The 13,726-nt window shown below is 46.3% G+C and overlaps 1 protein-coding gene across 5 annotated transcripts in view; it reads left to right on the top strand.

The window, feature by feature from the left end:
- Positions 1 to 13,439, top strand: part of kek3 (kekkon 3) — a 74,917-nt gene extending 61,478 nt beyond the window's left edge. For 2 of the 5 annotated variants that reach the window (XM_065496945.1, XM_065496944.1), the window contains 3 exons: positions 9,885 to 11,613; positions 11,703 to 12,345; positions 12,667 to 13,439. In XM_065496945.1, the coding sequence (XP_065353017.1) occupies positions 9,962 to 11,613; positions 11,703 to 12,345; positions 12,667 to 12,939 (2,568 nt within the window). In that variant the 5' untranslated portion in view covers positions 9,885 to 9,961 and the 3' untranslated portion in view covers positions 12,940 to 13,439. The remainder of the gene's footprint in view (positions 1 to 9,884; positions 11,614 to 11,702; positions 12,346 to 12,666) is intronic. The other 3 variants (XR_010575744.1, XR_010575743.1, XM_065496946.1) reach the window with 3 other exon arrangements.
- Positions 13,440 to 13,726: the final 287 nt, after the last annotated feature.

Here is a 13,726-nt window from a genome sequence, read left to right as displayed (position 1 = left end):
CGTTGAGTTGTGGAAACAGAGCGAAAAAAGAGGCTCATTTGCCTTGGTAAATACGCTAGCAGACAGCTGGAGCATGAGGGAGAAAGAGCAGCGCGCATGTAAAATAAAATGACCATAATTCACTGCGGCGTGCAGCTTTATAATCAACAAGAACTTTGTGCGCTGGTGTGTTTCTCGAATCTCGGATGCGTGCGTGTGTGAGTACTATCGATTAGGTAAGCTGGCAAAATAAGGAAGGAACGCAAATAAAAATTGATACTCCATTCTTGGTTGCGTTTGAAAGGCGCCGCGTCCTTTGAAAAGCCGGCGTTTGCAAAGCGCAATGGCCGCGCCCGATCGAAAACACACTTTTTCTTTTGTGCACGAGTTTTCAAGTGCGAGCGAAAATCCCATTGGCAGAATAAACACCATGGCTGCGTGAGAGTGTGTATAAAATGACGAAGCCTCTTCGCGGAAAGTGTTAAGCTGGGAATCGTTTCGTTATATTCGCGGTGAACGGTGAATGTTTGGAAATTGATCGGCCTCGCAAAGAGGATTATTTCTCAAACTGTCCGGCGTTTTAAATGAAAATGTAAACACGCTGTCCGTCAAACTAACTGGCCCTGCATTAATTATCATCCGAGTGCATTAAGCGCGTCGAGAATGAGGGTCGTTAGCGAGTCAAATAAACCGCTAATTACTGCTCGCACCTGCAGAGTGATGGTAGTAAACAAAGACGAGCAGCAATTAATCCGACTCCGTCGCACCTCGCTCTCTAGCGCGCACGGCGCATGCAAATTTTACACCGCGTCTGCAACGCTTCTGCGATGCACACATGCATTATTCACGACCACTCGCAGCCAGCAATTTCCTTCTTTACTGACCTAGCATAAATTTAGTAAGAGAAAGAGAACGGACAATTAAAGGCTATTTGCCATGAATATCGATAAGAGCGCGCACAGTTTCACAATAAATAAGCTTCAGGTCATTGAATTAATGGTCCTTATATACTTCAGTCTCAGGATACAAAAATCATCTCAACTATCTAGGAGAGGTCATGACGAGGCAAATGTTGTGAAGTTTTAGTAAATCTGAAGTTTAGAAGCCAAGATTGAAAAAAATGTGTTTTATTTCAGAGACCGGCGACATCTAAACACAGTGTGACAGCTAAATCTCGGATTCTATATGCCACAAATACAAAAAATTCATACAATTTTACTCGCCTTCACGTTTCGTGATGTACAGAAGTAGTTTAAAGGTGATAAACACTACAGTCCGTTGCGTAGTGAGGCGCAAACAACAAAAAGTATAACACATATTAGGTAATTTATGGTGAAAAAAGGGGTTGAAGGGTTGGAACCCTTAAACTACTTTGGTTATCTAGGAGAGATTGCGACGAGTCTAGCGGTGTGCGGTTTGTGAAAATCCGACAATTGTAAGCTGAGATTTGGGCATAAAATATTTTTGGAAACCCTATATAAGAAAATTAAATTGTTAATAAAAAAAAATAGTGATAATAGACATTTCAGATTTTTACACCCTTGACCTAATTTTTTGAGCTCTACAAAATGGTTATATTAAAATTTCCAAAATTTAAAAACATCAATTTTTACTTCTCATAGTTAAAATCCATTAGGAAAATTCGATTTAAGTGGCCTTGACCTTTGACCTACTGTATTTAGGATAACAGAACAGTTGTTCCTTTTAACGAGACGAGTTTTAATTTGATTTGGAAAAACCCTAAAAACTTAAATATGGTCTAGTTTCAGTGAAAAAATTCCCCAAGAAGAATAATGGCGTCTTGCTGCTTACAAAGGTCAGAGTTGCAGATCACGCGTCTTCTCGTCGTTTTAAGAAAAACATAGCCACTTGAGAGTTTCGCGTGTGGGGTGCGTGTGCGCGAGCGAGTGTTTTGTGTCAAGTGGTGGCACGCGGGGATGTGTGTGCATTAATGAGGCTCGCTGGCGGCCCATTGTTCGAAAATAGGACGCCACGCCGCCCCACAGACGAATCCCTTTAAGAAAGGCAGGCAGGCGCACGAGTGGCCGACCAGGTGCAAAACGGAATTTTAAATCATACAACCTGCTCTCCGCTCGGCGCAACGAACCAGAGCTTGACAAATAATCCGACTTCTCTCGCCCGACGCTCTCGCTTGGGGAAACTGGATCATTCTTAAATTTTTCAGAAATGAAAATGTGAAAGAGGAAAAAAAACAGGAAAACTAAATTTTCGAGAAAATTTTCTCAAAACTTTGCATGCTAATCAAGCATTGTCTTCTAACTGTAAAATCGCAATTTATTTCTCAATTTGGGGAATTTATTATAAATATTTGCACATCATTGAATATACTGCGATGAGAGGGATCGGAATTAAACGAAAATATCTTTTGATTCTATCGAGAAAATGGTCACTATCTGAAATTTCACTGATCCTTTTGGTCCTGATTTTAGAGATAGCCTTTTTCTAAATTTCACAAAGAATAAACTCAATTAACTTCTTGCCACAGTCAGCAATGCAAAATGTTCTTAATTTTAGTCCTGTAAAGCTCTCTTCCTTAAGTTTTATAATGAATACGTATATTTTCTGTGCTTCTTGCGATGTTGCAAGATTTTTGCTAGACTCATTTTGTGCTGTGCTTTATTTGCGTTGCGGTTTTACTGTGTTGCAGAGAGAGAAGCATTGCAATTTTTCCTGCTCACAACTCTAACAACTGCGCTCGTAAAGTCTAGACGCAGCATAGGACATACACATTACCTATATTTGAGCGCAAAAAGTGTGCTTGCACGTCTGCAATATACGAGCAAACATGAGCCGCGAAGGGCAAAAAAGGTTTGTTTTCGCCGCGGCCGGCTTTAAAAAGTCGGATGCAACAACAAAAACAAGTCTCGAATGACACACGGCTGCCCTGGGAGCAATTGTGCGCGCGCGTGCATAAATAGAGATAATTTCGTTGCCGCGCGCTGCTGCGACCAACTCAGTTGAGCCCACTTAATTTCAACTGCACAAACATGCAGTTTTTCCAGATTGCCGCGACGGTCATCCTGATTACGCGCATAAACCTGTGGCTTGCTCCACCGTAAAAACAAACAAACACCCGTGTGCTCCAGTTTCGATGCTAATTCCTAGAACGTATAAATTAAAATGACAGGTTTCACTGCTCTTTTCCGACGACCCGAAATTGTGTTGTTTTTTGTTTCGTTTGTTGGGTCAAAGCAACACCGCCAGAGTCAAATTGGTGATTGAATCTATAACAGTTCAAACAAATATTTGTTATTTGTCGATGTGTCCAATTACTAAAATGGGGAAAAAGCTGTCATTATTCATTTTACAAAAAACAATGTTATTTAATTCCCCGGTCGCATTCTTTGTGTATCGTGCATAGCGAGAATTGACGGGCTAAAAATGCTAATTTACGAAGCAGAGAACAGCAACAAGAAAACACGGCCGGCTGATTAGGCTCTTGGTTGACAAGCGTGCAGAGCGGTTAATTGAATTTTTCCGCCGACAAGAGAATATTGGGCGCCGTGCAAGAGATAAGTTGTTGCACGCGAAAGGTCGCACTCACGGTATTAAAGCCACGAGCTATGCAGAGAGCGTGTGAATATGAATTTTTGACGCGCAAACGGCAAGTTTTACTTTGCTGATATACCGACACTTTTTGTCGGCGGCGTTCCACTCTCCCTGAGGAGCGCAATTCGGCGATGGACTGCATAATTAATATTTCTCGTGTCACAAAAACTTTTAATAAGAAACAAGCAGCTCGGAGAAATATTTAAGTTTCAGCAGCAGGAGGGCCGAACAGAAATATCCGGTGGCGCATGAATATGACACTCGCGCGCCAAATCATTAATTTGCGCCAACTTCTTCGAAATTGGAATGCCAGTCCGCCTACCCTTCGGATCCGACGTTAATAAATGCGCGTTTCGGCATAAACCCAGCTTTATGGAAATGTGTGGGGGGAGCACGGCATTTCTCAAACTTTTCCCTAAATTTTGATTCCTCGATTAGACAGTTCTTGCTACAAAAATAGCTTACACCACTCACATAATGTCAAGCCATCTAAATCATATTTATTTCGAAAAGCTCTGAACTTTACTCAAAACCTATCAGCAGTTAATAACAGTGGCTTTGAATTTTATTTTATAGGTAAAGTATTGCTGATCCGAGTCATCTGAACACCAAACACAAAAGGGTTTGGCTCTTTGATCTAATAATTGTAGGATCGAGACAGCAGCGCCACAACGGAAGCCACCGGAACCGTAAATAACCTAGCTCCTTGGCTGACCTTGTCGCCCTTTTATTGCGCTGGCTGTCTTGATCAGGCCGTCACAACGTCAAAAGAGCCAATCAATCCCTTCTCTGATTGGTTCTTTTGCCAAAGCCATGGCATTTACGTTTCTGCCGATATCGTGTCTAATTGTTGACCAAGTGAAGTGACTGCCTTACCAAATTCGACTCTCAGGAATCAATTGAAACTGTAAAAAATTAAATTCCAGTGCTACTTTCATCATGAGAATGTAAGTATGCAACCTGCTCCACTGGACTGTTCAGCGGCACAGTTTCCCTCCCTGCGTAATGGCGTATGTATATGCGAAGATACAATAAAAACTCCCTGAATTAAACGATGGACACGATTTTTTTTATTTTGTCAGTCTGTGCTAAATTATTTTTTAATTGTACACCACAATATAATTACTACATTTTAACTTCATCATTTGTTTATTTTTCTTCCTCCGTTGATCCAGGTCTTTCATTTAAGACAGATAAAGGGGTGGTGTGCGTTCGAATTTCACCCCTGTTCAGCAAATGAGTAGACCAAAATTCGTCTCAAGCAAGTTTGGTGCATTTTGCTAGCCTGGGCGAAAATGTTGTTTCTTACAGCAAACGCGCGGGGGCTCGGCGTGTGGCATAAAGCTTCCTGGCAGAATTGCCCGCTCGCAGTCAGGGTGCATCAGGAGGCTCCATTGTTGGCGCCCATTGTCGGCGCGGGCGGTGGCGGCGTTTCCTGCTCTTTCCTTCTTTCTTCTAATGCCATTCAGCGCCGAGGAAAGCGCCTTCCGCCCGAAACTTGTCTCTGCGGGCGCTGCGCGAGGAAGCAGCTCGCTCTGCACTGGGACTCGGATTTATGCCTCTCGCCACTTGTGGATGGCAATTAATTCCGCGCAACTCCGCCACACAGCGCGTCCGGACCAAACTGCAGCCCGACTCGATTTCAATTCAGCCCCTTTTCACTTTTTCTCCCCTTTCGAGAGCGAGCAAAAACTGTTTCCCGCTGTCAGCTTGAACCTGTCCTGAGGCACGCGGAAACTTTCGAAGCGGAAACCTCAGGGCTGGATTTTCACGCGTCACCACTTGTGGCTGGCAATTAATTTCACGGCGTATCTCCGGCATTCCGCGAACAGCATTCAAAGAATCTGGCCATGCGTGAGCATGTATACGAGCGTTTGCTGTGTCAACGTCTCGACGACGTGCGTCATCTGCATACCTGGCCTGCCGACAAAAGCGCTCGCTCAACGACGTGTTCCGCGCGACATATACACACACACATACGCGCGCCTCGCTTCGCCTCGCGAGCTTCGCCCTCGCTCGTCCTGATTGCACGCATCGATCCGCCAACTCTGACAGCCAAATTTTGATTTATTGCGCCGTCGTGTGCGTCTTGTTGTTTCGTTTTATTTTCCTCCTCTTTTTTGCCAGATGCCATCTGCTGCGAAACGTCGAGCTGATTGAAAAATGGACCGTATTTTAGTGACTGCAAAACAGTCGATTGGTATTGCGCGATTCTAGCTTTTCCTTCGCTTACGTACGTGGTTGTTAAGTGCTACCAAATCGTATGCCATGTTTATTTACATTTACTGTCAGTTCATCGATTCAAATTTCACGAAAATGAAATAATCATATCGAGATTTTGCTGTTTAAGAGGATAGAGCCAAGTCAATGAAACCTTTTGAGGGAAAAAACCCTCTCTAAATCTCACGTGTCTGCCTTTTTGCCGCGGCGGTAGAACCGAGAAATTGAATTTGCAATTTTTATAACTCGTCGCGTGCTCTAAATATCATTCTGGAATGTGCTGAACGTGATGCACAGTTCGGTTTGGATGATAAATAAATACAGCGCTTCTCTTCCTCTCCGTGACTGTTTTGCTCTCTGTGTTTTAAAACTGTGACGCGAATGCTTAATAACATAAATTGCGGAAAGTTTCCTTTTGCTGCTCGTCTGCTCGACGTGAGCGCACGCTTTCTGCTTTCTGTTGCTTTTTGTCGCCACTACTGCAACCAGCAGTCGCAGGTTTTTTGCTAATTCCAGTAAAAGCTTTAAAGTCCAACGACGTGGAAAATAATTTTTTTTTTCAATCATTTTCATCAATAGCAAAATCTGGAATTTACGACTCGAATTGTTCAAAAATTACGTTTTAACTGCCAGCAGCAGATTGAAGCCGTCGTTTCTAGGTTTAGCACATTATTGTGCGAGGAGACAGAAGAACTGAGAGTGTATACGCCTCAAGCGGGCATCTCGCTCGTCCCGTTTCCTCTTTGGCGCGAATAAAAAGCGGCCGGAGAGTGTGTTGTGTGAGTATATATTGTGGAACAACATAATACAGAGCTCAGGCAAAGAAATCTTATCTAGCGCGGTCAGGGCGAACGCTGCAATGGCCGTAATGGACTTGGCAAGCGCCGGGCGAGCAGGGCGAAACGATGCCGAGTGCGAGAAGCAAATTGCCAGGCACACAATCTGGATAAGTGCACGCGGAACTTGCTGCTGCAAACGCTTGCAATTGAAAGTTTTAATTGGATAGACGATGCTGCAGCCGTGCACTCCGCATTAAGTCTCGGGTACAATTCGTACACCGCGAAATTCATTAAATTCTTTAGATGGAAATGAGCTGAAACTATTTTGTTGCTATGTGTTGTATTTACAGTGGAAACTGTCAAGCCGGTTTTGCTTTACCCATCAAATATCCTCAACGCAGTCGGCAACGGTGGACAGGTTGGGAAAAATGCACGAACGGCTGTCAAGTCGAAAATGGCTCTTCCAAAAGTAATATGGAAAAATGGAAGCTCGTGTGACAAGCGTGATGGACATGTCGCTCCGGAACTATATAGTCTGTCAACGTTAACGGGCAATTTGTTCTCCGCCCATTCGTATTAATAAAATAAATCGTGACTCATCAGAAGGAATAAATTGCGCTGCGTGATTTCCGAATATATTAATTTCAGCACCTCTGCTGCATGCGATTCCACTGCATTGTTTAAAAATTAAATAAATTTCCCACCATTTTACCGCAAAATTTGGGGAATTGTGATAGTTGTTTCGTGATTTTAGATCAGACCTATTGAGATTTCATTGGAACTGTATTTCAGTTGGTATGCATTGATTTTTGATCCGCGTGGCGAGCAGTAATTACTCCGCCGCGAGGCTCACGCAACGCCGAGTAATCCGAAGAGTAATCCGAATCCAACCCGGGCTCAAAAATGCCATTCAAATCCCGACGCTGCGGGTGCGACGACAATGGCCTGGTATCGAGCCGTTTCATTCATTGAGTGTGAGAGAGAGAGGATAGAGAGAGAGCAGGAGGGCAGCAAGCGTAATATAGTATTTTATTTGGCTGAGTAAGCTCGGTGCTTATGACTTCGATTGTTTTATTTCAGCGTGAATCAGCAATAAAAAGTTGAATTTATTACGTCTGCTGTGTACCATATATAGTTGAGAAATATCGAGGGATCGAATTGAATGGAGTGCACCATAACTACGGTCTACGAAACGCTTAGTTCATCGGGTGGATTTAAAAGTGGTCTGTAGGGATATATACCAACTTCTTCACTAGAATATAGGTCATGCAATTGAGACTGAATGACTGCAGATTGAAAATCAAAACACGGACAGCATGAGCGAATAGCTATAATAATTGATCAGGAATGCACTTAAAAGTGCGGCACTTGAATTTCAAATTTGACCAAACCAATCGATTCTTGAAGGTTGAGCTGATTAGATAGTCGAGTCGCACGGTAGACAATTCGACACGATGAACCGAAAATTTCTTTGGCAGTTTGTGGTCTGAACCTAGCCAAAAGAACGCCGGCAACTAGGTTCTCTTTATTTAGCTATCGAGACAGCAGCGCCACAGTGACAGCCAGCAGAAAGTGAATAAAGGCTGGACGGCGCTCTTGTGGTGATTTTCGAATCATCATGCCGATTTTTTCAGCTGCCTAACCTGATTCGAACCTTAATGATCAATTGGCAGTGTCAAAAATTCCAGTGCTGAATTTATTTGACATCCAATGCTCTAGAACTACGAACTGCACTGCAACGAACATGATCTACTTCACGTGGCGTGTCTGCGGGACATAATGCAGTGGCAGACGGGAAATTAGAGACAATAATGCGCCCTGTTTTCTGCGCAAGACGCACACAGAAAGATCGTGACCCAGTCCATTATTTTATCAGCTCACGTATTTCATTCCGTGTGTACGCAAATGACATCAAGAGCCCTTCTGTGAGCACCAGTGCAAAAGGGAAAAACGTTGGCAGGTTTGTTGTTGCTGCTGCTGCTGCTTTAGCAGAGAGACACTCTTGTTACCATTATCGCGAATATTCTGTGCGCGCCGCCGATACTCAAGGGAGCTGCTCCGCAGCTGAAAAAATACACCTCAAGCTAGGGGAAGCCACCGTTACATTCAAACTAGATTTTACATATATGTTGTTATTTATCTTTCCTGGAGTTCTTTGAGGTATTAATCGTTGTTTCTAGCATCTAGCTTCATTGAAACTCCCTATATGGTATGCTGATATTAAATTATCAACATTGAGGAAATTCTTCATTTCTCCTTATGATTTAAAATTTATGCGTCGCATAAAAACTACCCTCCATTAATTTTGAAAATGTAGTTTATTATTAAACATTTCCGGTTTTTTTATAGATTAAAAAATATATATTTTAACGCCATAATTCTGCTGATTATAAGTTAATTTTTAGCAAACTAAAAGGTTGGACTGTCCTTATTCTTGGGAGGCGAACATCTGTAATGTAAATGCGTCTCTTTGGACATCTGAGGGCTCCCTGCAAGCCGAAGCAGATAAAAGCCGCGTCGCTCTCCAGTCTGCGAATGCTTTATGTGTTTTCAGGCCGGCGACCCACTCTCTCTCTCTCTCTTTCTCTCTCACTGTGAGCTAGTACAAAAAGCAGGTTGATAAAGCCGGCGAGAAAAAATCCGGCTGCAAATTTGTGCGCGTCGCTCCCGGGACTAATAAGCCGGCTCACGGCTGAAAAATTAATTACACACAGAGAGACGGCGCATAAATTTTGCAATTTCGGCTCCATTGTTCTTTTTGCGGGCGAAATTTTCAAGAAAAGAGAAAGAGCAGGCAGAGGTTATCGAAGACGGCTTCCTTTGTGCACGCGCCAGACAAAGCACTCGCTCACTCCATCCAGCCAGCCAGCACTCGGCGGTGGTTTCAGCGGGCAAGCGCTACATTACGCTCTCGTGTAACGCATCTCCTTTCGCACACTGAAAAAGAAACTCATTTGCATGAAGTGTGCGCGGGTTAAGCAAGCAAACGTGGCAGCTATCGCGCTAAAAGTGGAATACACACTCAAGTTTATTCTGCGTCGCGCGCGGGCAAAACAAGAGAGCAGACCAGCAGCTTATTAATTCGTGCGTGGGGGTGAATATTAACACGAAACTCTTAATTAAATTTCCAAAGCGATGTTAGTGCGTTTAACGATTCTTTCGCAGAATAAACACTGTAATCAACATAACTGTTGAGCAATACGTTTCGAGTGTTTAGACTTTCCACCATTGCTTCCTGAGAGAACAACCCTAAAGACCAATATTATTAAGATCAATTGAACAAAAAATGTGATAATCTGATCATTAAAAGAGGACACTTGTTAATTCTTGTTGCAGACCACAGGAGGGCGAGAAGACTGCCGCGGCGAGCAATGAAGGTGTGACTATGCCGTCGGCAGCCGCTGCTGAGGGCCATGAGCAAGCTCCGCAGCCACTGCCGCCGCTGCTCGCCGCCCCACCGCAAAGTGCGCCTCCGTCAGCCGATCGGGCACGTGAACCCATACGTGCTGCTGCTGCTGGTGTGTCTGGCGTGTCTGTGCGGCGCCGAGTGTCCGCGCGCGTGCGAGTGCAAATGGAAGAACGGCAAAGAGACAGTGTTGTGTGTGAACGCCAACCTGAGCGTGATCCCCGATGAGTTAGACGCCGGGACGCAAGTGCTCGACTTCACGGGCAACGCGGTGGTCGAGGTGGGCCGCGACGCCTTCAGCGACGCCAGCCTGACCAACCTGCAGAAGATCTACCTGGCCAAGTGCCGTATCAAATCGCTGCACCGCTTCGCCTTCCGCAAACTGACCAACCTGGTCGAGTTGGACCTGAGCAGCAATCAGCTGACCGCGGTGCCGTCGCACATTTTCGAGTCCATCTCGGAGCTGCGCGAGATCAAGCTGAGCGGCAACCCCATCCAGAGGGTGTCCAACGACGCCTTCAAGAAGGTGCCGCAGCTGGTCAGGCTGGAGATGAGCGAGTGCCGCCTTGGCACGATCGAGCAGCGCGCTTTCGCAGGACTGGAAAAGTCGCTGACGTTCCTCAAACTCGACAACAACATGATGGTGGCCATCAAGGCCACATCGCTGACCGACCTCAAGAGCCTCGCCGGCCTGGACCTTCACAATAACCCGTGGAACTGCTCCTGTGGTCTCAAGCCGCTCAGAGAGTGGATGCTGAACGTCAAGATTCCATACAGCGTGCCGCCTGTCTGCCATTCTCCCTCGAGAGTGGCGGGAAAGACGTGGGACAAGCTGGAGCTTGACGATTTTGCGTGCGTACCTGAAATCGTAGCCAGGGCCGTGGTGACCAAGGGTGTCGAGGGCAGCAACGTGACCATGAGTTGCAGAATCGACGGTGTTCCCGAGCCCAAGGTCAGGTGGTTCTGGAAGAACCGAGTAATAGCCAATCTTACGGGGTCTGCGTTCAACCGCAAGACGTACATGGTGCACGAACTCGGGGACACGGCGAAGGCGAGCAACCTGACCATTTTGTCGGCTGAAATCCAAGACGCCGGCGTCTACGTGTGTTCAGCAGAGAATAAAGCGGGCAAGGTGGAGGCGAACGTGACCCTGGCGATGTCGAGGAAAGCACCCGAGCCGCCGATGACCGGTCGGGTGGTTATAGCCGGAATAATCGTTGCCGCCCTTTTCGTCGTCGCTCTGTCGCTAGTCGTCGTTTGTGCGTGCACCATCCGCAGGAAAAACAACCTTCGGATGGAGAGGCGGCGTCGACGCGAGGACTCGTACGAAAAGATCGAACTGAATCATAAAGGTGCTAGCATGAACGGTCGGAACCCCGGCGTCACGGTCAGTGCTGTCAACCTCCAGCATCACGAGATCAGAAAGCACGGCGATTACCGAGGCGTGTCCTGCGTCGACGACCCTGCGGACAACCTGCTGAGGAACAAGTACTCGCCGAAGGACCAGTGGGATGCCAGATCGCCTGATGGGGCCAATAGCAGCGAGGCTGGGCACAACGCTGACGTGGAGAGTTGCGCTGCGAGCAGAAACATGGTCAGCGACAGCGAGACCAGCGACCCCGAGACGCTCAAATCTGGAGTAGCTTCCAGCATTAGAAGGTAAGCATTGGATTCATCAGATTTGTATATATTTTGGTCAATTGTCGATGCACGATGAAGCAACGAGGAGTGCTCTGGTCTTGTTTCAGTGGCAGAAGCGAGTTGCCGTCGTACACGTCCGGCCGCGGCCTGCAGTTCTGCTCGTCCGACCTGAGCGGCCTGGCGGAAAGCCGCCACGCCGAACGGGTGCCCAGCATAGAGATGAAAGACTTGCACATCCACGCGCCGCCACTGCCCCCCGACCCCAACGAGGCCAAGTACCAGCCGTACGACCCTCGGTACGGCTCGGAGAGTTTCTGCACGCTGCCGCGGCGGCCGCCAGAGCGTCGGTGGCGCCGCGGCGGCTGTTCGGACAGCAGCCAGTCGCCGCTGCTGCCGGACAGCCGCTACACGAGCAGCAGCGGCGACTCGATGCGTCGCTTCTCGACGGACAACATGGTGGCCGGCGGGCAGCGCTCGTCCAGCTCGCTCAACCTGTGCTCGGGCGAAATGTTCGCCTCGTCTGCCGCTGTCGTGAGTGGCGCCGCTGCAGCTTTCAATAAGAGACACACACTTACGAGATTCCCTAGCCTGCCTACCTCTCCCGTGGACAATGTGCGCGACCAGCCGCCAGTGTACGCGACGCCGGCCACCAAGAGCAATGTCGTCAACTCTTATGACTACCACGCGGCCCAACTTGAGCGTTTCCTCGAGGAGTATCGCTCCTTGCAGGAGCAGTTGAGCAAAATGAAGGTAACTACTGATTGGTTTGTTTGAAATTTCGTGATTTCGGGAGTTGCCATTTGATTGCGCCGCTGTAATTACATTAAATTGCGAATCTACCATTTAATTTCTAGACAACATTAAAATTATTTATTTTCTTAAAAACATGCATGAGCCATGTAACAGTTATTGTTTTGTTTTACTGTTCGGTATATAATCAGAGCTAGGTTGCACTTGTCCCCATCAGCATTGGAAACTCTTGAAATTCAGTACAAAATAAACGAAATGTCCTCCGCGTGCATGTGCACTCCGATTCGGTCAGGAAAGCGACGCTTCTGCAATGAAACGAAGGTTGCTCATTGTTCCCAGGAGACGTGCGACTCGTTGCGCAACGACAACCGCCGCAGCCTCGCTGAGCCGCTGCTGAACGTGAACGCGCTGGCCGACGAGGTGAACAACTCGCGCACCATCCTGAGCAGTCAGTCTGCGGCGGCGGGCACGCCGGTCAACCCGTCGGCCGAGTTCAGTCCCCAAAACCACAATACGCCACCCTACTGGGTGCCCAGGACCACGCTCAGACGCTTCAGCGGCACCGGCGGCGGTGCCGATTTCTACCAAAGCTGATTGCCCTTCTCTTTGGACGGTGTGAGATCAATTTTAATGTAAATATATTGGTGAATGTTTCTTTGGTGGTGACGTTTTTATCACTCGTTGTTGTTGAATGAGCTGTTGTTGTTACTACGGAGTAAACGCGCGCCCTTGTATGCAGAAAAAAAAATATAAAACTGGGTGGTGCGGCGGAGGTTTGTGGCCGGGCCGCCCGCCCGCCTATTATTATCATTATGATCGTTACCGCGTATAACACAATGGGAAATCGATATTTGAGGAAAGCAAGGCCGAGCTTCGGCACCAAGACGGGTTGCTTTTCTTGGGGAGAAACATTTGTTGTGCCATCTCAGGCGCGTTATTGGTCTTTATTTTCTTTTCAAGTTATTACAGAAAGAATAACAAACGCAAAAATATCAAGAATGGAAACTCATTTCTCAACTGTAGAGCAACTCTTGTATGAAAATTATTAACATAAATTATGCTGTACAAGAATAAAAATCTTCCTGTTTTATTAAGTGGCGCTTTTCAATTTCTCGTCAACACAACTCTCCCTTGGGAACCACGGTTCAAATGCAGAAACAAAGAGAAAATATATATAGCAATCTGAAGAAAGCAATCAATTCTTATCATAGCTTAATGAAAGTGGGAACGAAAAAATGGTTTAAATTTTACAAACCACTCGCAAACACAACAGAAAGGGTCTACTTTAATGATTCAATAGCACGTTCAGTCCTGTTTGCTTTGTTTTGTAAAAATCACATAAAATTTAAGAACACCTTGTGGCACCAATGAAAGCAGAAGT

The sequence above is a fragment of the Cloeon dipterum genome, chromosome 1 (genome assembly GCF_949628265.1).
Source record: "Cloeon dipterum chromosome 1, ieCloDipt1.1, whole genome shotgun sequence".
In the NCBI taxonomy this organism is placed as follows: Eukaryota; Metazoa; Arthropoda; class Insecta; order Ephemeroptera; family Baetidae; genus Cloeon; species Cloeon dipterum.
Note: the sequence above shows the minus strand (reverse complement) of the source record. Positions and strands in the feature narration are given on the sequence as shown.